The following is a 27,567-nucleotide window of genomic DNA, read 5'->3' on the forward strand; positions in this document are numbered from 1 at the left end:
AATCAAAGGCTGGCTGTAGTTAATATCACAGGATCACGGGCCAGGACTGAGTAGTGAATGAGATCATTGCCGTGGCTGCAATTGTTTTATTCTAATATAAGAGAAAGAAAACCCTGTGTGTGGAGGGTTAATGTGTTGAATGATGGCCACACCCATCCATCCCCAATGGTTCACCAATGTCCTCTTTGCCAGCCCCCACCTTACTTTTTGTGACAGGGTCTCTCACTGAAACCAGAGCCCACCCTCACCAAGTCAGCCAGTCTAGCTGAGCTGACCAGCAGCAAATCCCAGGTATCTGGCTGTCTTCACCTTCCTTGTCCTAGGACTACAGCCATGTACCACCACACCTGGCTTTTATGTAGGAGCTGAGGATTCAGACTCAGGTCCTCACGTCTGCACAGCAGGCTCTTTATTGACTGAGCTGTGTCCCCAACCACCAGTAAATTGTTTTATTCTTCTAGCTTTGCATCTTAATGATACGGTCTAAAAACCAGAGAGAACTGGATCATAAGAAGTAGATGTTCTCGTCTCGGCACCAAAGCAACCATGGAAAGGACAGATTTTAGAAAATAAGTAATGGCTGGGATGTGGCTCAGTTGGTAAAGTGTTTGCCTAGCATTCATGAAGCCAAGGGTTCTGGTCTCCAGTACCGCATAAAACTGGGTATGGCGGCATATGCCAGTAATACCAGCACTTGTTAGGTAGAAAAACAAGATGACCAGAAGTTGAAAGCCACCCTTGGCTACATAGGGAGTTCAAAGCCATCCTGGGCTACTTGACCCTGCCTAAAACAAATTAAAGCAGAGAACAGCCCCAAAGCCCTAATGTCTTTCTTGTCTTTATAACTATTTATGAGATTTGCTGTTTATAATTCCCCTGTCTGAGTTCTCCATGCCAAAGGTCCCTTGCTGACTGTACAGGTTGTCTAGATGGGAGCAGAAACAAGGCAGGAGGAACTATTCTGGGAAACACGGAGTAGCTTACATTTTACTGATTCTTCAGGCTAAAGACTTAATTATAAATAAAAATAATTTTTCTCCCATTCACCCAAAGACCATCTTTTTTCTCTTCTGGTTTCCATTTCTGAGCATATTTAAAAATGTAGATTTCTGGGTCTTAACGCAGCTCTACTAAATCAGAGATTAGTGTCTGGTGGCAGGGTACAGAAATCCATACTGCAGGCAGCTGCTCGAGATGATCAGAATCCACATACCTTTAATCCCAGCCCTGGGGAGGCAGAGGCAGGTGGATCTGTTTGAGTTGGAGACCAGTCTGGTCTACATTGTGTGTTCCAGGACAGCCAGGGCTACACAGGGAGACCCTGTCTCCAAAAACTAAAATAAAATCACAAGGGTATCTTACCTTCCACTTCACAAATAAAAGCTGATGAGGTCTGCCACTGGAGAGAATTACCTACATGTTCTACCTCTACGAGGGGCTTTTAAAAATATGAGGGAGGGGGCTTACAGCCGGGATACAAAGTGAATAAAACTATAATTAATAATTTTTAAAAAAATACCTACTATCTTCTTAAAACTCACAGCCACCATACAGAGTAAATTCTTTAACTGCTCTAACTCACAGGTAAAGAAATGGGGTGCCTAGAATATAAATGACTTACCCAAGGTTATACAATAATATACAAGTAGAAAACTCAAGATCTCAACTGAATTCTGACTCACAGAGACCCTAGACTGTACTCTGGGTTAGGGGGAGACTAATCAAGTGCCACCGTGGGCCAGGTCCCATGCCAGGAAACTGGACACATTCCTTTATGAAGTTGACATTCAGGCTTAAAAGACAGGCATTCAAGAAAAAAAAAAAAAATGCACACAATTAGCTCATTGCAATTACATTGGTAATCTTGTAGCCGCTGGCTCAGGCAGGCAGCGGAGGTCAAATGGCAGAGGTCTGACTTAATTGCACCTCAAATTCCAAATCTCTGCAGCCGCCAAAACATTCTCTTCTGCATAGCTGCCTCCATGGACTGCAGCAATTTTCTGTCATCCACAGTCATTACTCCTGTATCCTGATTCATGTAGCCTCGCCTCGTGGGAACAGGCTTACAAGTGGGTCTTTGTTAAATAACTTCTCTAAGCCCTGAACCTCGGTGATTAGAAAGTAGGGCTTCATTTCCCCACCACAGTGCCCTTTTTGGGCTGCCACTGTTTGTTACCCACCAGACCATTCTCTATTTCTGTAAATGCCTTCTATGATTACACAGCAGTGTACTTTTTCTAAAATTATAATTTGCAGGATATTTTTAAATGCTGTGCTCATTGGAACATGCTTTAACTTAAATGAACCAGGAAGAAAATATATATACTCTCTCCTCTCTTTCTCCCCCTTTTCTAACCTGATTTGAAATACATAAAAAACCTATTGCAACCATTCATAAAGTTTTTTTTTTTAATATCTACACACACGCACCAAAAAAAAAAAAAAAGAAAAGAAAAACTAATAGTTTTGCTTGCCCATTGTAGTGGTTGTGAGTTGATGCGTTTTTGAGGAATAGATACATCTATCACAGAATAAATATAAAAACAGAACATTTAGCAGAATGAAGATGACATTTCTAATTGCCCAGGAGACCCCACCCTCTGCCTTTACTCCGAACACTATTGAGCTTTTCCGTTATGAGAGCCACATCTTCATATGCTCAGAGTTTACATATTGAGTCTGCCCACCTCCTGCTGTCTCATTCTATAACCTTGAACAAGATCTTTAACTCCTCCAAGCCTCCTTCACAGGAATTTTATGGAGGCAAAGAGACACATAACTGTCAGTGCCTTTCCTTTTTAATCTCTCTTTTACTTGTGGCAAAAAGAAAAATTAAAACTGCCTCACAGTAACATTGCATATAGGGAAATGTCCTTTCTTGCCTTTCATTGTCATTGCTTTTAAATTTTTTACTATTGATGCACATATAGTTTTCTTCAGTTTTGTGACAAGACGCAGATCTATAGATTATTTTAGAAAAACGATGTGGTAAAGTTAGCATGAATTTTTGAATGTATCTACTTCCTACAAGGGAACTTAACAAATACATACAAGTACCTCATTTCACATTCTGCTTTACTCTTTCATTAAGAGATCCCGCAAATCTTTTTGAATCAAGTCCTTTGATGGTTAAATATTTGATTTAGAAATTTATAGCTAGCACAGTGGATGTTATCAATGCCAAATACAGATTTAATTTATGTAGTATAATTGAACATACAGAATTCTGGGCATATTTTACTATTAAATCTACGGCACAAATATTAAAATGTAGCATAGCCTTAAAGATCTGTACTGATCGTGCAAATGGTTGATCTAATTGTGCTTGTTAAGGTCAAAGTATTTTAATGAGAAAACATGCCCCCCCCCATTGCACTGTGTCCTGCTACACTTTAGGTGAGAACTGACAACTGACCCAGTAAAAATATGACTTATGAATTTATTCTTACATCAGCTTTAACGTTTTTTTTCTCCATGTCATCCCTGTGTTTGTTTGTTTTACTTGTTATCAAACCCCGTGCATAATAATCAAATGGATGAGTGACGGGTGGGTGACAGAGTGGATGAGACAAGGACTGACTGAGCAGAGCTTCATTAAAGAACTAAGGATGGGGTGGGGTGTGGCTCAGGCCATTTCTCAACTCCCCATTTACATGAGAGAGACACCTTGGCTCCAGTATGAAACTCCGAGGGCAGGGAAGGGAAGGTACAGCAGTTCCCCAGCCCCACTTCTGCATGAGATCAGTATGCATGCACCCAACAAGACAAGATTATTACGAAAAAGGCAATTTTTAAAACAAAAGCTATGAAACATGTTTGCTGGACATGAGGGGACCATCGCACACATAAATACACACAGTGACTGGGACTCCATATAAAAGACCCACAGCTGACCAAGCCAGCCACAACCCCACCAAGCATGGGGAGGAGCTCGTAACCTCTCACACCCTCCTGAGGAGCTATTGGCAGTTGCTGGCTGCTGGCACAGGGAGCCAGTTTTTTTTCCAAGGAGGCAGGCCCTGAGAAGCCAATGTTCCAGCAACGTGTCCTACTCCTCGGCACACGCAGGCATCACTAAGCAGACTCAGTAGGCTTTCAGAAAAGAACACATGAAGCAGGCAGGGAAAAGTCAGGTCTGGGAAGGGGAAGAATTAAAGGAGAGAAAATGGGAGGTGGGCTTGACCAAAAAACACTAACACATGTATGAAATTGTTAAACTAAAAGAAAAAAAAAAGGAAAAGAACCTAATGCATGAAGTTATTTCATATATATATATATAATTTAAGAACACTGTCTGCTCTTCCAAAGGACTCAGGTTCAAGTCCCAGCACCCACATGGCAGCTCATAACTGTATGTAACCCCAATTCCAAGGGATCTGACATCTTCACACTAATGCACATAAAATGGAAAAAAAAAAAAAAAAAGAATAGCATGAAGTTCTTAAAGATGGCCAGCAGATGGCAAAATACCGGGCAACAGAAGTCACCACTCATACCTACTGTTGCTTCGGGGAACTGGGCGAGTCTTTAAAAACCTACAAACAGGTGTCGCGTCACAAAATTTAGCCTTTACTGGCAAAAATACAACTAAACAAATGTTTTCATTAGATTATAAAAGTAAGCAGGTTGTCTTTAGTCTTCTCCCAAAAAGTATATGCTTGAAACCGTTTTTCTCCCTAACTCTGTATCGCACTCTGCAATTAAAGGTAGTTTCCTTGAGAATCTGCTTCTCCTGGTAAGAAACTCTCTCAGAACCCTCTGCCCAAACACATGTGAAGCTCCACGATGCCCATGGAGCGGCGCATGTGTCCTTCTCATTGTAGTCAATAGATGGCTCCATTTGTATTCTGTGACCACCTAGCTTCCATTCAAGACAACCCTGGACTCAAGAGATAAGGGATGCCCTTCTGTCTCAAACCCAAGACTCTCAGTCCACGAGCAAACCCGTTTAGGTGTGAGATGATTGGGATCGTTAGAGATAGCGGATACAGTCAGGGACAGTCTAAAAGCCATGAACAAAACGATACCAGGTGAATTTGTATTTGGTCTTCAAGCAACACACATAAGAAGTAGAAGCAAGAAACAAAGTTCTGGAAGTCCACAACCTGTAGTGTTAACAACAGCCATCCCTCTGTTGTGAAAACTAGATGGGTTCAGTTCATTTTCATTTACAGTCTATCTGACTTTCCTAGTATTCTTTTTCTACGGTGATATATGAGCTACTAATTGTATGACCAATATATATATTTATATATATATTTAGAATAGCTGTGGTATTAAGTTCCTTGGTTTGGGCAAAAATCCTAGGATCCTGTTCCTAACAGGATCTGGAATGAGCCGCTGCAGCTGTATGGACCCTGTGCGAGATAACTTCATGATGATTTTAAATTGGGAGTGAGACTCGGGTTTCCTGGAGTTTCCGTTCACTTCCTTCTCTTACTGAGTATCACCACTGAGGTGCTTGGACAAGAGATTTTCTTTCCCTTAATGTCGAAACCTCTCCCATTTGCTTACTCCTTTCTGACCTTATCAAGTTCTTATCAACTTTGTTATTTTATTTAACTCGTGGTTTCCGCAATATTTGACCTGGGAATATTGTTTTTGCATTAGAAGAAGGTTTTGTTGTTTTTTTTTTTCCTCCCTCAAGGAGTCTAACATAAGACCATGTGGCCATAAAGTAACATTTTGCAAAATAATTTCCCACTTAAGCATTGCTCTCTTTTGCTTCTTAAATTGTGAGGACTGTATGCCACGGCTTTGGGAAAATTAGCCTCTTTTTAAAGCGACTCCATAGATAATAAAAGGTAAATTGACCCCTTCTCACAGCTTTGTCCATTTCACGCCGCTTTGTCAAGTCTACTTGGTGAAATCATTGTTCGTTCCTCCTGATCCCCTCTGTGAAAACTATTTCCGTGGTCACTAACAATTCACCGGCCTTCATTTTAGCAGGACTAGTCTTGAAGTTGCAGCAAAGCTGAGAACTGTGCAGATTCTAACACATCTGTTTTGTCAGTCAGCTTTCCCTCCCCCATCAGAAAATCTCAGAAACCACTTGCCCAGGCTCAGGTTATCTGAGAATTTTCATATTTTATGGTCGCTGCTGCAGTTTTATGACTACATATTAATTTTTTTTCAAGAAAAAACTTTTCCAAATGGTCTCAGCTTTCCATCTGAAGGAAATCAACATATGTACAGTATCTACTGCTCAAAAAGTGACAGCTAACACAAAACCCCAGATAACGCAAAAAGATAGAAAATAAAACAAAACCAAACCACCTTTAAGACTCAATACCAGCATCCTCAAAATCTATATGTTGAACTTTCAGTATATTGATCCCAAATAGGGTGTGCCCTTGGCTTCTAATTGAAACCTTCTTTATAATCGTTGGCATTTGAAACATTTAGTCTGTCAAATCATGAGATGTCTTTATGGCCATATAATAAACCCAAGAGAACAAGTTCTCTGGCTGTAGCCGTCTGCAATGATCACAAGGGTAGCTTACAAAACCCTGACAGTCTTTATGGTAATAGGATACATATGGCAGCCCACAATTACGTATAGCTGCATTCAATTAGTGTTGTACAATTACACAGTTTTATTGCTTAGTTAAAACAGTGAGAGCACTACACGCTGGGTAATTTGCACTAATCCCCATATTTTTAATAGCCCTTCGGTGTTTAAAATGTAGGGGAACAGCTACAGTATTTAAGGGGTCTGGGATGAACCTTAAATTATACCTCATGTTGCGAACTCCTTGACTGACAATTAATGTGCTCCCACTTCACGTGTGGGTCATGTTTTATAGAGGCTTTAACAGACAGTAGTGGCAAAATGTTCCTCCTCTACCAAAGCTCAACTCAGTGGGTTAGCTTGTCAGGGCCTGTACTTGCAGCCCGCTGACACCCTTTCTGAGACATGCTCAAGATTTGAAGAGCCACTCAAACAAAACCTCAGAATTCATTCTGAGACTTGTCTGTTTGTTTGCTTATTTTTAATGTTTGTGTTTTATTTGTTGACACTCAAGAGCAACCTCAAAATTTTATTTATTTTTAAGTATGGGTGTTCCCTAGAGAACATTGCCCATGAGGGCCAGAAAAGGATATCAGATCCTCTGGATCTGGAGTTACAGGCAATTGTAAGTCATAAGATATGGGTGCTGGGAACTGAACTTGAGTCCCCTGGGGGGGGGGAAGTGTTTTTAATGACTGAGCCATTTCTCCAACCCTGAAACGTTAGCGTCTTAAATGAGAATTTGTGAGCAAGCTTCATGCTTCCTAACTTTTACTGAAAACCTTGGTTCCATGTAAATCTAGAGCTGCCCTGGAAATACTGTGTAAGGATAGTTTTGGCAATGTGTGTTGTACACACACGAACCACAAAACAAACAAACAAACAAACAAAAGCCAAAGTTTTAATTACATCTGCAAATGGCCTCCCCACAGGCCTGTCCACGGTAGATACAGTGAGAGATAAGAGTGAATGGCCTCCAGTTGCAGCCAGCACTCCTGATGAGCCCCATTTGTGTGAGGGTTCAGTATGCCATGTAAGGAGGGGACACTTCCACTGGAAAGGGCATAAACACTGCCGTACATTTCCTCCACCCTACTACCAAAGTGTTGAAAGAGGAAAAAACCCAAAGTAACCTTGTTTCCTGCCCTGACAATAAGTTAAACAGAATTCCAAACCAGAGGCCTGGACATATATTCATTCACCTGCAAAAACATTTTGTTGAAACATTTGTAGAGGACCCGTGTCTTCAATTACATGGGGTTGGCCTTTGTCTCTGAGCTCTTTTGTCTGTGCAGCCTGAGTATAACGTGAGTCTCTTTATACTCATGAAAATTCTATTACAGAATCTACAAAGATTAAGATTTAAAAAAAGCAGGGGAGGGCATTACACATGTGTGTGACTAAAGAAATAAAAAGAAATACAAAATTTTACCTTCAGTATATTTAAATGCTATTTGGAGAAGTATCGGTATTTTAAAGGATGCCTCCATATTTTTTTTTTTTTTTATGTAGAATGTTTGTGTTTTCCTTTTCTTTTGATCATTGGCTTTTTGCAGTGCTGGCAGGTTGAACCCTGGTCCTTATATTTTCCTTACTTTAGACTATGTTGTTCATCTATATTAAATATAATTTATATGCAGTTAGACAGAGTTCCTATTAAAATGGCGATCATTAGTTACCTCCTCCCATGGGGATGTTACAAAGTCATATTCAGAACCACAACAGGCGGTTGTGACTGGTGACTGGGTCCTCCAACATCTGGTTTTGTCAAACTTTTGAATAAAGTTAGGTGATACAGATACTGTGTTTAGGGGTGGGGAGTTTCCTGTATAAATGGAGTCGAATATATCAAAATCTGCTCAGCCTCACAAAGTACACATCATGAATGCTCAGACCCCACTGAGCATCAAAGCGAGAGGGCATTTTGCAATTTAGAAAAGTTATTGATACCAAAATGGAATTCAGGAGGTAAACAGCTCTGGTTTGTACGGGAAATGAACTAGACAGCCAATCTCTGCGTTCCCATCTCAGATTTCCTTTCATGAAAAACATTTGCTTATTGTTTGGATGGCCAGAACGATAACATTTACGCTGGCTTGGGAACATTCAGGCTGGTGCCTCAACGTGCTAACGTAAAGCTGCACAGTTGCTTTAAGTAGAGAAGATAGCGTCCGTCCCCGAGGACAGATGGACACATGGCTGCCTTTGCCCTAGCAGCCCACCTGCAGGTGATTGCCTAAGTCTTTGGATATCTACCCAAGGACAGCCTGAACTTGATCAAGATCCAGAACCCTGGGGGCAAACTGCACAAGATGTAGCCGAGTCATTTCCATGTAGACAAGACAGTCTCTCCAGAGAAGCAGCTCTGCCTCTGACAAAACAGTCAGCTCCAATTGGTCATTGTCGACGCTGCAGCTAAGCTGGCCAAACATCTGTCCAGGTGCTTCGGTAGAATGCAAAAGCAGGGAGATATAGCCTGCAGACGGTAGCAGTGCTCCTGAGATGCGTGGAGATGCTGCACAAGAGACCCACTGGGCTTCAGCAAGATGATCCTCGAGTGACCACAGCAAACATGCAAGCCTCAACTTGCTGGCCAAATTATTTTGATGAGTGTGGAAAACTTGGCCATTTCTTTGGAGGATCTCTTGAAGGTTGATTTTGCAACCCGGAAATAGGGTTGTATTGTGACTGTCTTCATCTTAACTGAATCCAGGAGAGGGCACTGATAGAATTCTGCACTCCCCTTTATCCTTTGAAATTATTAAAATTGTTTGAGCTGCTTTAAAAAAAAAAACTATATCCTTTTGATTTGATCTCGGGCTAGCATTAATGGAGCTCCCATATTTGCCCAAGAGTCATGGGCATGTGTGTTTTGACTGGTTGAGAGGAAGACTGGAGACTTGCTGCCTTAATGAGGAAAGCTGACCCAGTGCTAGCTCTATACCCAATAAATCTTTGCAAATTGCCACAGGTGAGATAAAATGTGAACATGCGTTTCAATTAGTAATAAAAATATAAATTGATCTTGCTGTAAATGTGGGGCACTGAAAATAAAGTATTTTAATATGTGTGTGGATGTTTTGTTCTATTACTGAAGGGTGGCATGCTTAAATCATCTCACATGTGGAAATGAAGTGATTGTTTTCATGAAGGGTAGATTCAAAGCTCGAGACTTTCTGAGCTGCCTTTTGTGGAAAACATCAAATGCAGATAAGCAAAGGGAGAAACCTCCGTAATCCTGCTTCTCAGAGCAGGAAGGCCAGTGCTGTGTTATTTCAGAGTTCGGTCCTTATTTTTATTTTTAATGGGCATGTTATACAAACCATCCTGGAGGGCCTCTCCTCACTTTCCAAGTATAATTTAATAAATATGACCCCGACATTACCATCTTAACTTGTTTTACATTTCTTCATTGCGTGTAAGTGTGAGAGGATATGTGTATGTGTGTGTGAATATGTGAATGTGTGAGAGAGAAAGACTGTGTGTTTGGGTGTGTGTTCGCCATATATGGGTTTTGTGATGAAGCTTATGCCATCAGGCTTGTTGGCAAGCATCTTTGCCCACTGAGCCATCTCCCAGCCCCCACATCACTACTTTAATGAGCAGCTACATCCAGTCGTATAAATGTACCTATTATTTGCTAAACAGATTTCCATTTGCCATTCCTTCTTTGCTTCTAATGTTGTAACAAAATCAGGCGATGCTCCTGAATGCCTATCCTTGCAAAATTGTCTGGGCTTTTGTTGCTTTGTTTACATTAAGTTTAAACCAAAGTGCTCTTGGCTTTAAGATACTTAGGATTTTTAACTTTTATTTTAGGTGTATGAGCACCAGGATGGCAGTAAGTCACTCAAGTTGGGTGACTTTGGCCTGGCCACCATTGTCGATGGCCCCCTGTACACCGTCTGTGGTACCCCAACGTATGTGGCTCCAGAAATCATTGCAGAGACTGGGTGAGTGCCCCCTTCCCCGTACTCTAGAGCTTGCAAAAGAATAGGAATCATTAACTTGGACAGAATCAGCTACTAACTCTCCCTCTATTTCATCCCAACTCCCTCCCACCTCACCTGTTCAGCAAGCCATTTTCCTGTTGTCCCAATCAGGTTGCCAATGACTGTCATTTTGTTTAAGGCTTGCATTTGGTCTCTGCCAAAGGTAAAAACAACTATTATTCATTAGATTTCTAATAAACGTCCAGATTAACTGGAGAAACATACACCAATAGTAATTAAATCACCTTTAAATATAAAATGATGGGATACTGCTATAGCCTGTTATAAAGTCTCCTGGGGTCATTTTCCCTTCGAGCTCTATACCCTGGCCCTGCATTAGTCATCCTAGAGAACAACTACTTCTTTAAGGAAAACAAATGTCAAGAGCCTCTGAGGACTGGCCACTGAACGTTTGCTGGTGTGTGTGCAGAAGGAAATGAATGTCAGTCTCTGCCATAGATTGAGAGGGGAATGAGCTGCCATGTAGGTGCTGGGAACAGAACCCAGAAACTTCCGCAAAGCAGCCAGAGCCTTCAACTGCTGAGCCATCTCTTCAGTTCTGTTTCGTTTTGTTTCCTTTTTTCTTTTGTGAAATATAATTTCTATGTGGTGTAAGTTTTACTTAACTTTTTAAAGTTAAAATATAATTATATTATGTCCCTTCTTCCTTGTCTTCCCTCCAGCCCCTCTCATTCTCCCAGCCCCTCTTGTAACTCATGGCCTCTTTTTTGTTGTTGTTGTGATTATCACATATATGTGAATAAACATAGGAATGCAACCCCTGATGGGTAAATTTATTGTTGCTTGTATGTATATGATGTCAGGAATGTCCCAGGGATAACAGAACTGGGATACTCATCCATTGGGAAAACTAAATCTCCTTTCTCAGATTCCATTATTCCTTATTTGCCTATAATTCTTTGTCTAGTGGTGGAGGCCCATAAAATTTGTCTCTTCCTTCTTAAAGTGCCTGCTGATGCTGTCCTTATCCAGGTCTTGTTTAGGCAGCCATATTTGTTGAGGGATCCTGGGTGAGGCTTCCCAATCAGAATATAGGAGAGAAAATCACAGAGCAGATTTCCTGGACCTCTGGCTCTTACAATATTTCCGCCCCTTCTTCCATGATGTTACCTGAGCATTGGGTACATGATTTGTGTAAGAATCTATTAGGGCTGTTCCCCCCCCATGATCAGTTCTTCTCTTCATCTTGACTGGTTGTGGTTTTCTGCAATGGTCTTTCTGTTACAAAGAAAAGCTTCTTTGATAAGAGGTGGACATAAGTATAAATACTTAGAATTCAGTTAGAAATTGTTTAGTAAAGTGGCAGTAATGGGTCCTCTCCAAGATCTGTGGCCTCACTAGCTGTGGGTAAGCTGGCATGATTTCCATCCTGTTGATCAAGTCTTAAATCCAATTAAGCAGCTACTGGCTACCACTAAGACAGGAGTGGCACTCTTACACCCTTAGGGTTCTCTTGACCAGCTGATCATTGTTGTGGTTCGTAAGCATCCTGGCCAGGTAGGACTGTTAGTTGCTTCCCTCCCTTGGCAGCTTGCACTGCACCTTCTACTGTAATGACAGAAATCTTTGGTAGGGGCAGTGAGTTTTAGTTGTCAGGTTTTTAATTTTTTTGCTTGGTCTCATTGTGCGTGCAGTAGAAGAGTCATGTATTTTAGCTGTATAATTTGCCCTGGCTGACTTTGCTAACTCCTACTTTTTTTTTTTAGATATGGCCTCAAGGTGGACATCTGGGCAGCTGGTGTGATCACTTATATCCTGCTGTGCGGTTTCCCTCCATTCCGTGGGTATGGGCAGCAATCTTTTATTCAGCACCAACAAATCATTTCTCTATTCTCTGAATGATCTATTTGCCCTTCTCACACAAAGGAGCCTGTAGCAGCAGGGAACATATTAAGAACCCCACTTGCAATTCCCATTCTTTTTTCCATGGTGTGTGCTAATTTACACGCTTTCCATAAATCTTCCTCACATAGTCTTTAACCTCATTCTTTGTTAATTTGCCAAAACAGTTGCTTACTGACTTTTTTAGTGGCTTAAAATAATAAAAGTGCACTGTGCATCTTGAAGCATACAAGAGGGCTCTAATGCACAAAATGGCAGGGTGCACAGTGAGCTGACATTCCACTTTGCTTTCTCCTGTTGTTTGTCTACACAGAAGTGGCGATGACCAGGAGGTGCTTTTTGATCAGATCTTGATGGGCCAAGTGGACTTTCCATCTCCATACTGGGACAATGTGTCAGATTCTGCCAAGGTAGGGGTCTTGCTGCTGTCCTTCCTTAGAACCTGGTACCTTAATGGAAGTGTGAACGCTAACTACATCAGCAAGTGTGAAGAGACGAATGATAACAATGTGACTTCAGGGCACTCGTTAGGTGGAATTACTGCATTCTCCAAGATTTCACAGACATCAGGGCTCAATCATTCCAGAAACTGCTTGTGCACTCCATTATATTTTCAGATTTCTGCACAGCATTCTTGTTTTTCCTCCATAGGTTTTGACTGAATGCCATCCTCTCAGGAAAGCCACCTCTGGCCATCATTTTCAGTTGTGGCTCTTAACTTTTACCTGGCTTTCCAAATCCTCCTCACCTTGCCCACCTTGCCTTTTCCTCCTCCTCTACTTTATTGTTTTATGAATGATGTATGTTCTTGGTCTCAAAAACAGAACATTAACTCTTATGTTCATCCTCTATATCATATAACTGTCCATCTATATCCCTCTACCTAAATAAACATAGGTAGGTAGGAGATCAAATCCCGTTTATGCAATTAATTTCCAAACTCTCCTAAGAGAATGCAAATTCTTTGAAGGCTAGGATCTTTGTCCATTCTTAAAACATTTTTATGCATATGTGTATTTGCCTGGAACTGGAGTTTCAGCTGGTTTCCAACCATCTGATATGGGTGCTGGAACCGAACCCAGTTCCTCTGCAAGAGCAGCAAGTGCTCTTAACCACTGAGCCATCTCTCTAGCCCCTGATACTTGCCCATTTATTTCATTGCCTTATCATCAATTCCTACATCATGACAAGCACACAGCCAGTGGTCATATGCATTCAATAAATCAGCAATGTATAAATAATTGAATTAAGCAACTGATTAATCAGAGGGAAGAGAGCTCCGCCTCAGCTTCTGTTGACATAAGGACATGGAGATGCCATTATTCGAGTCAAACCTTATTGGATACCTTGGATTCAGAGGTAGGAGGGGTGGAGCTCATGTTTCTTCATCCTGCTAAACCAAGACCAGCTTCTCTATGGATGGTGGGAAGAATTGGACAGCAGAGTGAACTACAGAATGTCATGGAACTGGAAATGAAGCCTGAGATAGTGGTAACTTAATGAATATTTATCATGTTTTTAAAAGTATGTCTGCATCTAAGAAAAGGAAGATATTGGTGGACATTCAGTGAATGGGGCGGGAGAAATCTTGTTCAAATGTGTATAAATTGAGCAGTGCTAATTTGAAAACCCGCAAATCCAAATGCAGTAAAATCTGAAATTTGAGTGTCAACACATGTCATCCCAAATAGAAAATTCTGTTCCTATGACAGATTGGAGTCAAATACAGGCATACTAAAAATACTGTGGAAAGGTATTTTCAGACTATTTACATATGGTGCATATGAAAGAGTTAAATTTTATGTTTTGATCTGTGTTTCATCCTCAAGAGACCATTATGTGCCTGCAAATATTAAGTTAAACAAAGATCCAAACTCCAAAAGGCACTTTGAGAAAGAGATAATCAACCTGTTTTGTGTACAGAAGTGCTGACTTAAAATTCTTGAAAATTCAGTATTGATCTGGTCATTCAGTGCATGTGACTTTTTTTTTTCTCTATCTCTTGAATTGGAGTCCCATGTAAAACTCCTCTTCTTAGACATGAGCTCTGTGCATATAAAATGATGCTTGCTGGACACCAGCCCCTCATTTTCTTCTACCGTGTCACACTTAAACTTAGGAAAATATCAATAGTTGAGAGAAATACAAAAGAAGGGCCCCAAGGTGACAGATCTGAGGGATAAGCAAAGGTCTTCTCACCTACAAATATAGTTTCACTGTGTATCCCAGGCCAGCTTAGTCTTGAGCACTCCTAACTCGGACTCCCGAGTGCAGGAATTCAGATATGTAGCAACACCCCAACATAGGTCTTCAGGAGTGCACTCAACTCTTCCAGCCAGCACTCGATAGCCTGAGGACTTGACGTGACTAACTCTAAGCTCTGTGACACTCATTGTTTTAATAAAGACTGTGCACGTTGGAAAAGGAATGAAGAAAGTGAAAGCAGGGATCCCATGTGGCACAGAAGGAATGTGTATCTATCCATTTCTAATCCAAAGTGGACAGAGACATGACAGAGTCAGTGTGCCGCCCAGAGCGGTATCTCTATCTCCAGACAATATTTTCCCTACTTTACTAGACAGCTTTTAGCAGTTTCTCTTCAATTTATTTTCCTTAATCCTTGATATGCTGCCTGGAAATCGAGGCGAGGAGCCATTTTTTCCTTTAGTCTGTCAAAACAAAAATTTAAAGTACTTTTGAAAGATTTTTTTTTAATTTTTATTTCATAAGTAGGAATGTTTTGCCTGCATTCATGCATAAGCAATTCCTGTGTGCAGTACCTGTAGAGGCCAGAAGAGGGCAGGAGTTCCCTAGAACTGGAGTTACAGGTGGTTATGAGCCATCACATGAGTGCTGGGAACTGAACCCTGGGTCCTCTGGATCACGGCCATTGCTCTTACCCACTGAGCCACCTCTCCAGCCCCAAAAGTTGTTCTTTATTTTTAATATGACTTCTAAGCAACTAAGAAATCTGGCTTTAAACTATAACATCCAAACAGAAGGGTGGATCACTTGTTATTTAACATGAGCAACCACTTTGCTTCTGAAAGCATTTTATGAAATTTACTTCAACATTAATTTGATTTTTTTTAACATCAGTTAAGCTGCGTGTTTGTGTTCCAAAAGTTCATGGGACGTTCTCTTTAATATGTGAAGATATGATCTAGCTAGTCATGGGTAAGTAGAGTGACGGGGTTTAGGTGGTGAGCTTTTCAAGCTCAAATTTGCAAACCCCAGCTTTTCTCCCCAAGGTCGGATAAACAGAATCTAATGTTCCCCTCCACAGGGGCTCATCAACATGATGCTGTTGGTGAACGTGGACCAGAGATTTTCAGCTGTGCAGGTCCTTGAGCATCCCTGGGTTAATGTAAGTCAGCTTCGTTCTCTTCCGTCACTGCCGGCAAAAGTGTATTTGCAGGTTTCCCAGTGGGACCGCCCCTTTCTTGAAGTGTTGTGTTTGGCTTGGTTCCCCCCCCCCCCGCAAAGTGTGCCGGTTACAAAATCACCCGTATATTCCATGGAGGCTTCTGATAATGTCCACCTTGCTTGCTTCCTGAAGAACTGAGAGGTTGATATGGACGTGGTCTTGATCCTCCTACCTCACAGCGGCTTTCTTTGTGCATGGAAACACTAACAGAATCATTAGTTCACTGATACAGATTCTGCCAGCCTCTCCTCAGAACTGCCAGATGTAGCTCTAGGTTGAAGGTAACAAAATGTCCTTATTCCCTTCCTCTGAAGTGTCATGGAAGGCGACATGTGGCTTCCTTCTAAAACAGCTATGGAGAGCAAGGCTTGATGGGAAGTACACTCAACAGGTGAGGTGGCATGCAGGGTAGCATATGCTTGGATCCAGCTTCTGCTGGATCAGTTGATGGTCATGGACCAGCAAACCAGTGCTTCCCATGTCTGGATGAACTCACTCATAAAGCCTGGTAAGGTTATCTTCATACAGCAGGAGAATATTAATGAATATAAGCATGTAGGGATGTGAGCCAAGGTTTCTTTTAGGCCCTCTGAAACATAGCACATAGCAGAGTCTCCAGAATGTGGTACCGATGGGCAAGGTACTCATCTCCTCATCCCTGGGACAGTGGAGCAGGCCAGCTCCCATTCAGAAATAATCACCCTGAGTCCCACTAACCTTTGTGTTTACATCAGGATGCTAAGACAAAAATTGTCTTTTTGTCTTTTTCTACAAATTAGGAAGGTTGTGACAGCATCTTATTTGAGCCTGGTAACAAGCTTGCAAGATAGTAAATGTGAGTCTTACTGTACTCACTTCACAGACGAGAATACTGGGGCCACAGGATATGATTTTTCCAATGCAGTCACACTTAGAATAGAGAAAGAATTTGTAGCCAAACATCCCACACTTCAAGCTCAAAGTCTACAGGGTATAGTGTACCACACTAAGTCCGCCCATCCCTTATAATAAGCAAAAACTCAGGGAATATAGCAGACAAGTGCCATATGGTAACATTACCTCAAGTCAGTACCCTTTTCAGACTAGTTGGTTTTACTCGGGAGTCATACCCTCTCTCAGGTGTGTGAGAAGGAAGAGCTACAGGCCAACTGCAGGTTGTCTTGATGGTGGTAATAAATCTACAATGGTCTTTGTGAGTTCACTTAAGAGCCATTTAATTTAACAACTTGTCAAATTAATTGGGGGGAGGGGTTACTGGAAACATGGAACTAGGTGACCACACACGGAACAGTAAGATCTGAAGCCTTATCTTCTAAAGCAAAGGGGTTTGTAGATGACAAGAGCCATTTTAGATACCCAAACCTGTTTTTACTCTCTCTCAGACCTCTGGACATTTAGGTTTCTGCTTCATTTCAATTTTTCTTTGAGATTCTCAAAACACGCAAGACTTTCTTGAAAAAGCAAATATAAGATCCAGATATAAAATGAGATAAAATATCCCTGTAAGTCTTTCGAGTAAACTTGACATTCTCATGGGGGTGGGGGGGGGAATGCATATTGGTTGTAGAAAACCCTTTTAAAATTTGGTGTGGAAAGTGTTGGCTCTACTTTTGTTATCTTTATATGGCAAACAAGTCAGAAACTGCTTGTTTTCTCTGCTTCCGAATAATAAATTTTAACAGTAAGCCTTGGTAACCGGTGCTTAGGCTTGTTAAGGTCAACACGCCAAAGACGGAGCCATCAAAATAAATGAATTAGGGATTTAAAGGGATATAAATTTAACAAGACATTTTGCATTTGGCAATCAGATTATATCTGGCCACCACGGAAAGCCTCTCCCTGAGGGGGCTAAAAGTAATAATAGTTATGTAAACCCTTTGGATGTCTGCAGAAAACATTTCCTGTGCTCTCATTAGTTTTGATTTTCTGTGTTGCTGATACAATGACCTTCCACCTGACCCACTTGGAATTGAAAAGGTGATTTCTTATAAAACAGGAAATAGAGCAGAAGGGCAGTAGAATTTTTTTTTTAAATAGAGTCAGCAAAAATCACTTATTTTAACCTTCATCACGGAGCGTCCTTTTAGCAAGCTCATTTTTATTTTAATTTTTTTTAATACATTCTGGGTACCAACCTTACTCCTTACTTTCTTTGGCTTTGAACATGCCAAGGGTGGCAGCTGGCTCATACGCTGAGTCCAGTGAGCCACAGGAACAAAGGCATCCTAGATGTGAAACCTTTGTTGAGAGAGAGGAATGAAGGCTCACCCACCTGTGTGACTTCAGGCAAGTTGGTTTCTCTCCCCAAACCTCTTTCCTGCCAGAGAGAATAGATGGGGGAAAACAAAACCAATCAGCCTGCCTCTTAGGAGGATGCGAAGAGAATCTCATGCTTAAGGATTAGGAATCTCATGCTTGAGGGCCAACCCTTCGGTACTTAGGAAATTTTTCCTGGATTTGGTCTAGGTAAATCCAGCAACCGTATCTTCTATTGTGATACAGTGACAAAATGAAAGTATGTATACTGGTTTGTGGGTAGCTGGATTAAGGAAGACAAACCATCAACCCCCAAATGTTCCTATTTATATGCCACAAGCTCCTCCTCCATTATGTGTATGGCAGCAGCCCTGTGGATGAGGCTTTACTGCGGTTACAAAATGCCAACAGGATCTGCCACAGCCAAGTTCATTCACCTCATTGACCGTCTCTTGTAGAGCCACGAGCTTAACATATCTTGGTCATTTTAGGAATAAAGAGCAGTCACTTTCACTGAAATGAGCTTTATTGACAAATAGTACATCTTGAGGGAAAAGTTCAGACAGTCAGACACTTCCAAAACAAAATCTCTATTTGTAACTAGGATCAAATGAGTATCATTATGTTTAAGTTATGTATTTCTTTCCTGGTGTTTTGTTGTTCTTGTTCTAGAATTGCTAACCTACCTTAGCCTGTGTTATTTTCCATATACTCTCAGATGCTGTCATTTTACTAATTTACATTTTTTCATTATTTACCTGAGTTAAGAGTGAAAGAAACTAAGGCACAAAGACATCAAAGCATGACACTCCTTGGAGTCTCATGAAGGTGTGATGACTGGCTCCGCCCTTTGAGGTTCTAGTTTTATTTCTCTGTTACTATGTCTGAGTGCGGAGACTTTTCAAAGCTCCCCGGTGACTATAACCTCAGACTAGCTTTAGGACTCTCTATTCTAATGGAAAGACTGGCTTAAATAAGCTCAGCTAGTTCTAGAACCAAGCCTAGACTTCTTATTTCTTTTTTAGCCTTTAAATGTACTATTGCTTCTTTTATCTTACCTAATTATTCCTTTGGAAAGATAGTGCTGATCCAAGACACTCTAAAAGAAAAAGAGAACAACAGGGAGAAGAAAAAGGTCTAGATGATATCCTAAGACAGCCTATGCTGACCAATAGAATTCAACCACAGGTATGCAAGAATACAGAGGCATTCCCTATTGTGCAGGTAGAATGAGCGATAAGTAATGAACTCGTGACATTATAATTAAATGTAAAATTACCTAACCATATTCATAAATTACAAATGATGACATGAAAAGTCACCTCCATTTGGGCATTCTCTTTTCTTACATCACGTGCAGCATGATTTGCAGACTGAGTGCCGAAGGCTTGGAGTCCTGGGGTAGTGTGGGGCTGGGGATGTTAACAGGAACAGTGGGGACAGTGTGCTGGGAGGTGAAATGCGGTGGTTATTAAAGAGCATGCTAATGAGACGGGATTATTTTAAGCTAAATCAGAATAGCCTCATAGTAAACTATTCAGGGCTTCCCTGCTTCTCATAAATCTACAGATATTTTTAATAATAAAGTCTGGCAATAAACAGACTGGAAACCAGATCCCTGATTCAAACCCAAAAAGCCATGGGGAAGGCAGCTTTTCTAATGCGTGACCCTGACATGCTTCCCCAAGGAAGGAGGGAATTTACTCTACTGAGTGACTTCACATCCGAGCCCCCGCTTCCCTCCCCACAGCGCTTCCTCAGCAACCCTGAGAGGATGGAGACCAGGAGGTGAGCTCTCCTGCAGACAGCTGGGAGAGTTCATTTTCCATTTTGCAAACTAATTTTGTTCTTGTCAGTTGCAATGTTCTGCCAAGTGGCGGATGGGAGTTTCTAAATCACAAACCACTAGCCCTAAACCACAACCAGCCTGAGCCAAACTCCAAAAATGACTCCCAGACCAGAGCGTATGGTAATAATACGACAGCTATTTGTAAAATGCTGCCAGGTTTGTCAGATCGAGAAAATTCATAGCACGTTTTTTGGCACGTAATCTATTCTAAGTGATAGTGATAAAGACGTATATATGAAAATGCATGTTTTTAGTGAGTCCTATTTATTGCATTGATGCAAGGCAGTAAGTTAGCTAACTCCCATCATCAATCTATATGGCTCGGGTACACAGCAGAGCCCCCCCAAATCCAGTTGTTTATGTCTTTTAATCCTGACTTGCTCAAGGCCTTCAAAAAAGTGTATTAAGAAATGCTGAAGACATGTTGTCCGCAGTGTGTGTGTGTGTGTGTGTGTGTGTGTGTGTGTGTGTAGTGTGTGTAGTGTGTGTGGTGTGTGGGTAGGTGGTATGTGACTCTTCCTGTGAGTGTGTTTAACTCTGCGTGTGTGTGTGAATATGTATGTGTATGAAAGTGTGTGTGTGTGTGGTGTGTGACTGAGTGTGTGACTGGTGTGTGTGAGTATGTGCGTGAGTATGTATGTGTGAGTTTATGATGTGTGCGAGTGTGTGGAGTGTGGGAGTGTGTGTGGGAGTGTATATGTGAGCATGTGGTGTGTGTGAGCATACAGGTGAGTTGCCTCCTGGAACTGAGATACCTAACTTCACTGAGGAAATGTTCTAAGACTTGTGAAGTCCAAAGCATCTCCGACAACCTGTGAGTTGTTGGGTGTCGTTCACTGCCTCTGCGTGAACTACATGAACTGCTGTGACAGCCCCAGCAAAGCACAAACGCTCACTGAAATGCAAGGCTGGAAGCCTGAACCCCCAACCTTAGGAAGAGTCACTAGGAGATTAGAACCAGAAGCAGGCTGGGGAATGGGAAGGAAGTCCACTGTGGAATGGCGGAGAGCAATTCTCTCCTCACGCACCTGCATTTATTCCATGATTGCTTATCAAATGTGTGACCTGTGCTGAGGCACTGGACTAAGACCTGGGGATCCAGCAGGGAGCAAGACAATCTGTGCATTCGAGGACTGTGAACTAGTAACTGGTGATGCGCGCTTACAGCCCTGCTCACTGTTGGTCCCAGAGAGTGCTTTGTCCTGCAGAGAGCAGAAGCCTTAGCTAAAAGGAGCCTTAACATGGGCTACGTCAAAATGGCAGAGTCATAATAACAAATGATTTGAAGGCAGTAAAGAGGATTTAAAACTTAGGGAAGAACTTTTTGCCCAGAGGGTTGTCTGGGATTTTAGGCTGGCCAATTAAGAAGCTATAAAAAAAAAAATTTTATTTATGGCCATGCATATGACCAGGTCTGTTGTCTCCTTAGCTTTGGATCTAAATCTTGGGCTAGGAGGGACAGGAAAACATGCTAACTTTGAGGGGCTTGGGGTTGGCCGTATTAACTTTTTCTTGAACATATGTCCATGGAGCCAAGGTTGAAAAAAGATTTTATTAGAAAGCAAAGTCAGAATATTTGGAGACAAACCTCCAAAGGCCTGATGGTATAGGGCCAGCAATTAAAACACAGACAGGAAAGAAAGACAGTGGATGGGGGCCTTTTAATGACAGCTTCATGAGAAAACCTTGGCTGGTTGGTCTCTGACCTCTTCTGATTCTAAGATCCTGACCTGGGATTCAGAGATGTTGACCTCACTTCCGCATATCTCATTTTTTGCCCTTTTTTCCCCCTTTGTTTCTCACTCTTTTTATCCTCCAGGATGATGGTCTCCCAGAAAATGAGCATCAGCTGTCAGTAGCTGGCAAGATCAAGAAGCATTTCAACACGGGCCCCAAGCCGAACAGCACAGCAGCTGGAGTTTCTGTCATAGCAGTAAGCATCTGAAATATCCACCTCTAACTTTTAAAAGCAGCCCTCCCGAGAGACAGGTCTTCCTCGGGAGATTCCTCCCAGATTCAGCATAGTGGGTCATTTCTTCAGACAGCGGGGGAGGCAGTCTGTGTGTGTGGAATGTTTCCCTGGGTGCCTCATTACCCCACACCTCCAGGGTACCTAGCAGCATATATTAATTTCATGATTTTTTTTTAAGAAAAAAAAAAAAGCTCTCCCCAAACTGGACTCTACGCCAGTGGGAACTTAATCCTCTGGTAAAGCATTCTGCATCTTTTTGCTAAACCCTGGAAGGAAAGGGAAGTTAGGAGGGAGATAGCACAGCGGAGAGAATCTGGAGCAATGTAGACACTGAATAATATTCAGTCTAGATCAAAGCCAGAACAGAGCAGAAAGCAAACACTGGTTTTCAGAAAGACGAAATTGCTGGGAACACCCAGTGGCGTCACAAGGTCCTGCTTCTTAGAAATTTGTTAACTTGGAATCTTTTATCATCTACCATTTTATTTGATGAGGGTGCACTGAATTTTTTTTCCTGTTCTATACACGCAGGCATACACTACATGTAACTTGATAGCTTCTCTAACAAAGATTAAATTGGTCTAAGAAATACTTAAACCTCCAACTTCCTGGTGTCAGATTCTAAAGTGCATAAATCAATGTCTCACATAACTTGAGTTGTTAACAATTTCCTCTTTAGCCAGAGTCTGTACATTTTAGCAGCACATGCAGTGTGAGAGTTGCTCAGGCTCTTTCCCTTTTCTCAACAAAGAACTTGAGACAGTCTTAACTTAGCTAGTCTTGGGAGAGTCTTCATGCTGTGGGCCAACCCTGCTGCTCAGCTCATGAGCAGTGCTCAGTGGTTAACCCTTTCTGTGGGTGTTTCAGTGTTCTGTTTTTATGTTTTTGATCATGCTAGAGTGCCAAAGCTAAGAGCCACATAAGTGACCACTTTGACGGTCACTAAGCAGGTCTTCATTAGTAACCATTGGATAGGGACATCCTGACTTTGCCAGGGGCACAGAGATGTGCTTGGTCTTGCTGCTCGCATCTCACAGTCCTCCAGGGACTTTTTCCAATACAGTATGGGTGATGACACATGAGTAAACAGACGGTTGCCCACAGAATGTGAAGTCTTTCAGATGTTCCTCAGCAATGATGAGGTTTTACACACTCATATTGTTCTTTTTGCCTCTTTATCTCTTTCCAAAACTCAATGGGGGAAAAAAAAGAATCAACTGTCCTCCATATTTTTCCATAGTGTCAGCCTTCTTTGTCATCACCTAATCTCCACCAGGAATTTTTGCAAGCTACTACCTCTTGGGGATACATAGCTAAAGCAAAGTTCTATTTTCATAGGTCTGGGTATTCCAAAAGACTTGGTTCCAGTGGGCCATCATTTTGGAATGGGGGGCAAACACCACTGTCCACAAAAAGAAATGTTTCTCTGCTCCTACCTAGAGCTCATTGCTGTTACAGAGATTGTCTATTCCACCTGGGTCATTTGGGTTTTGTCTGTTTGTTTTTCATTAATTTCATTTTAATTGGTCTTTGGTTAAGTTTGCCTTAGCTATTCAGTAACGGTTTGTTTAAAGTGTTCTGGTAGCCCTGTAGTGACTATGAGCAGAAACTTTTGTGTGATTTTCCAGTTAGCAAAGGATACATTTTTGAGGGAAAATCCTATTTTAAACAGGTACATAAATTCTGAAACCAAATATTTATTAGTTTCTTAAAACTTCATCAAAATCTCTCAACAGAATATCAGATGTCACTGATATATATTTTTTTTTCTAAGTATCACGACTACACCAATTTGAATGCAATTGTTTCCTTTTGTTTTCCTTTGCTTTGTTATTGGGTTTTCTTTTCCTTTTCTTGTCTTTTTTGTTGTCTATTTTTTCTGTCTCTTTCTTTCTTCTTTTTGAGACAAGGTCTCACCCCATGCACCATGATGACCTAGATCTCACCATCACCCTGTACACCATGCTGCTAGAACTCACTATGTAGCCCTGGTTGGCTTCATTCAAACCTGAAGCAACCTTCCTATCTCAGCCTCCTGAGGTGTGAGTCCTTGTGCCCAGCATGACTGATATTCTGAATACAGAGGTCTCAGTTTATCACTGACATGTTTTTCATGGCAACCAAACCACAATGTAAATACGAGTTGCAGAATGTCCTGTGTAACTTTGAACTGCACACGAACTGAGTGCATACTTAAGGTGCTTTAGGCATTGCACAGCACTTTGGAATAATCTTCATGTTAGCCACAGTTATTCAAATCTCAATTATGAAAAAGTATCAATGTCAGTTTCAAAAGAAAGGGTCTAAACTTATGTAGCTTCTCCAGAAGGCTTTTCGCACACCAGCATCTTCACTTTTTACAAGGAGCCCTGGAAAGCTTCAAGGCTTGAGGCGGAGCTGGGAATTAGAAGCTGGCCAATATGGCTGCCTTGCTCTTAGCTTTTAGAATAACATTGGCAAATTCCATATATTTGTTTCTGGTCCTACGTACAAAGACTATGTATTAGTAGCAGTTTTATCACAAGAAAAAGGTCCCTAGCATTAAATAATATTCCCTTCCAAACTCTGAGTACGACCGCAATGCAATAATCTTTTGTGATACAGGACTTTAGTGAAAGGTGAAATAAATACCTTTCATGAATATTATGCCTATAAAGATCACTTGACAATTTAATAATTCTGGTTTTATTTCCCCATGATAAGAACTTCTCTAATAAATATAAAACAGTGATTATTTCTGTTTGATAAATTAAAGTAAAAAAAAAATGTTTCCTTCAAACAGATTTCCCCCTGAACATATATGTGTTCCCAGGAGGCTATGAAATATGTAAATTTTTACTTTAAATTGTCTTTATCTCCACATAGCCCTGTTCTTTTTTTTTAAATTATATTTACTTTTAGAATTTTTAAAAATTAGATTGTAGTGTCAGTTTGTGAAGCTGTCTTTTCTTTTCTTGTCTTTTTCCTCCTTTTTCTGGAAACCAATAGTCATGCCATTGGTCTCTACATAGGATTTGTCTTTCTTTAGTTAGAAATCTACCTGGCACAGATCAACAATGACTATAAAGAAGTTTATGGCTTTGTTTTCTTGAGTGACAGAAGAACAAAGGGGCATACAGGGTCAGCACCCTCCTCTGCTTACAGGTGTCGTTTCTGACACACAGGAGAATGCATGGTCTGAAACATGCTGCCTTGTTCGTGCTGACACTTTTCTGCCCTCTTTCTCCTTCCACACATTATTGAAACCAAAGGAAGTCCAAATGATTAGTCCATGCGAAGGCTCCACAGGGGCCAGAGTTGGCTGGGATAGTAATTATCAATTGGAGCTCTTGGGAGTGGTGGGGCCCTTTTGAAAGGACAGAAGATGATCTAGCATTGTTAAGTCCTGCAGTGTGGTCAGTGGAGGATCTGACGCTGTCTTTGAAATTGAGATATTCTGCCTCTGAGAAGGATTCCATTGTCTTGCCACCTTTCATAGCAATTAGGAAAGGAAAAAAGAAAGAAAGAAAGAAAGAAAGAAAGAAAGAAAGAAAGAAAGAAAGAGAAGAACAGAGAAAAGGAAACAAAATGTTATTAAAATTCTATTTATAGACACGAAATGGAATTAGAGATGACATTTTCATGGTGGACTCTCTGAGAGCTTGGGGGGCGGGAGGTGTGATTAGATTTTCACAGCTTGATGAGCGCATGCCTAAGACGCCACTTCCAATTTTTTCCTCCATTTAATACTGTTTATTGTTTTAGTTGATAATTTTCCTAATGCTTTAACATTGTCCTGTCGAGTTTTGCTCATGCAAATAGAGCATTTTGGTCTAATTCAACAAATCCATACTAATCAGCTAGTAATTGTGATGCTGGGGAGCATGGTTCAATAGCCCTTGTGCCCTGCTTTATGGCACTCTGCCTGTAGATGGCAGTAGAGAACTAGTTACATGTCACCCTCTTTGTGACCTAAAATAGAGGCCAAACAACCAGCTTCTGGAGAGCAAGTGTGCTACAATTATTTTCTTCGAAAAAGAGAGAGAGAGAGAGAATACATTTTGGAGATTAAAATCACACATTGCATTCTCTGAACACTACTATAGCCTAGTTTCCAATCAGAACACCAAATCTTCAGAGTGATTTTTAGTTTGAACGCCTGGTGCCCTGGCATGTTTTTGAAATGCCTTTTGTGAATTAGAAGTAGACTCTGTCAGGAGCATCAAATCAGTGAGACACTTGAAAGAACTCCAGAATCTCTCTTCCAAAGCAAGGTGCGTCCCCAGGTGGGCAGCACAGGCGTGCAGGCAAGAAGCAAGACTATTGTTCTACAGACTTGGGGACGGAGGCTTTTACTCTTAGGTAGCCAAGAGCTAACATCTTATTCCAGAATGGGCAGTACTACCAACTTACCATGTGCTGTATTTGCTAAGCACATAACTGTACGTATGTGCTTTTAATGTTCACAAAAAGCTGTTTCACTTAATTTTTATTTCCCCAGAGAAACTCTACTATGTCATCTCTGTAGTCGAGGAGTATAACTAAGAACAGCTATATATTTTTTAAGATAAAGTGTCTCTTAAATCTAAATGTTTGTGATTGTGCACCTTCCTCATTCTTTTCCTCTTTTATTTCATAATTTTAAAGCTGTGAGTTTAAGCCTACTGGGTATGGTTGGGGAGGGTGTCCTGTCTGCGTGCTCACAGCGACTAGCAATGGTTTCCGTTTAACTGTCAAGCATTTTCTATTGTATAACAGAAGAAGGGGTATTTATTTCTTTTGAATTTGAGGACACTGTTAAATGTATATTTTAAATACCTGTTTGACAGAGAGATCTATCCTAACAAATTGGCATCCGGGATACTTGTAAGGGATTTGTGTTTCTTTATTTTTATTTTATTTTCAATGTGCAGATTATGTTATTAGCTAGCTGCTCTGCAGAAAAGGCCTCATCACTGTGTGTACGTACGTAGTTAATGAAGAGCTTGGACTGGAGTCTTAATTCTTGAGCACAATGTTGATCCACTGAGTTGCCCCATTTCTCTCTGCTCAGCTGGACCACGGGTTTACCATCAAGAGATCAGGGTCTTTGGACTACTACCAACAACCAGGAATGTATTGGATAAGGTATGAGATGGTGCAGCTCAACAGTCAGTGTTTCCATGGCAACGTGCTGGCAGTCTCCATTTACCAGTTCCTTCAGCGGATAAACATGTTTTTGATTTGTTACCCAGTCCATATGCTGCTTTATCAGTTTCATTTTAATCTTGATTGAGATGCCACACCCCCTCATTCCTTTTTTTCACCCATTATTCACACTGACATTTGCCAGCTTTCTTTCCATCGCACATGCTCAGTATCGATTTCCCTTATGGTTAAAAGGACAGTATATTCCGTGCCAATGCCAAAGCATTTGCCTGTTGTTGCTGATTGCAGCAATGATGTTTCCAGTGTACTTCTGTCCTATAATGAATGGAACTACAGTGGCACTTTAGTGTGTGTTCTATAGAAGTATATACTGTCATTTTAAAGTCATCCAGCCCAGCCTTAACCTTCTCAGAGTATGGAACAATGCATTTACACGTTAGCAGTAGAAATGCCTCCAAGTACAGTGGGCTACAGAATGCATTGTGTGTGTTGGTAAGCTTGTGTTTTCAAATTCTCCACCTTCTTGTTTTGTTTTTGTTTTACCGTTTCCTCCCCCCTTCTCTCCCCAAA

The 27,567-nt window shown here is 41.2% G+C and overlaps 1 protein-coding gene across 4 annotated transcripts in view; it reads left to right on the forward strand.

Annotated features, from left to right (window-relative positions):
- The window catches only part of Dclk1 (doublecortin like kinase 1), a 277,895-nt gene that overhangs the window by 235,741 nt on the left and 14,587 nt on the right, over positions 1 to 27,567 (forward strand). For 2 of the 4 annotated variants that reach the window (XM_055596749.1, XM_055596751.1), the window contains exons 12-17: positions 10,331 to 10,464; positions 12,231 to 12,308; positions 12,680 to 12,776; positions 15,653 to 15,733; positions 21,718 to 21,831; positions 26,903 to 26,976. In XM_055596749.1, coding sequence (XP_055452724.1) covers positions 10,331 to 10,464; positions 12,231 to 12,308; positions 12,680 to 12,776; positions 15,653 to 15,733; positions 21,718 to 21,831; positions 26,903 to 26,976 — 578 coding nt within the window. The remainder of the gene's footprint in view (positions 1 to 10,330; positions 10,465 to 12,230; positions 12,309 to 12,679; positions 12,777 to 15,652; positions 15,734 to 21,717; positions 21,832 to 26,902; positions 26,977 to 27,567) is intronic. The other 2 variants (XM_055596748.1, XM_055596750.1) reach the window with 1 other exon arrangement.

Source organism: Psammomys obesus, unplaced genomic scaffold (assembly GCF_907164565.1).
Source record: "Psammomys obesus unplaced genomic scaffold, mPsaObe1.curated_primary_1811, whole genome shotgun sequence".
NCBI classification, from domain to species: Eukaryota; Metazoa; Chordata; class Mammalia; order Rodentia; family Muridae; genus Psammomys; species Psammomys obesus.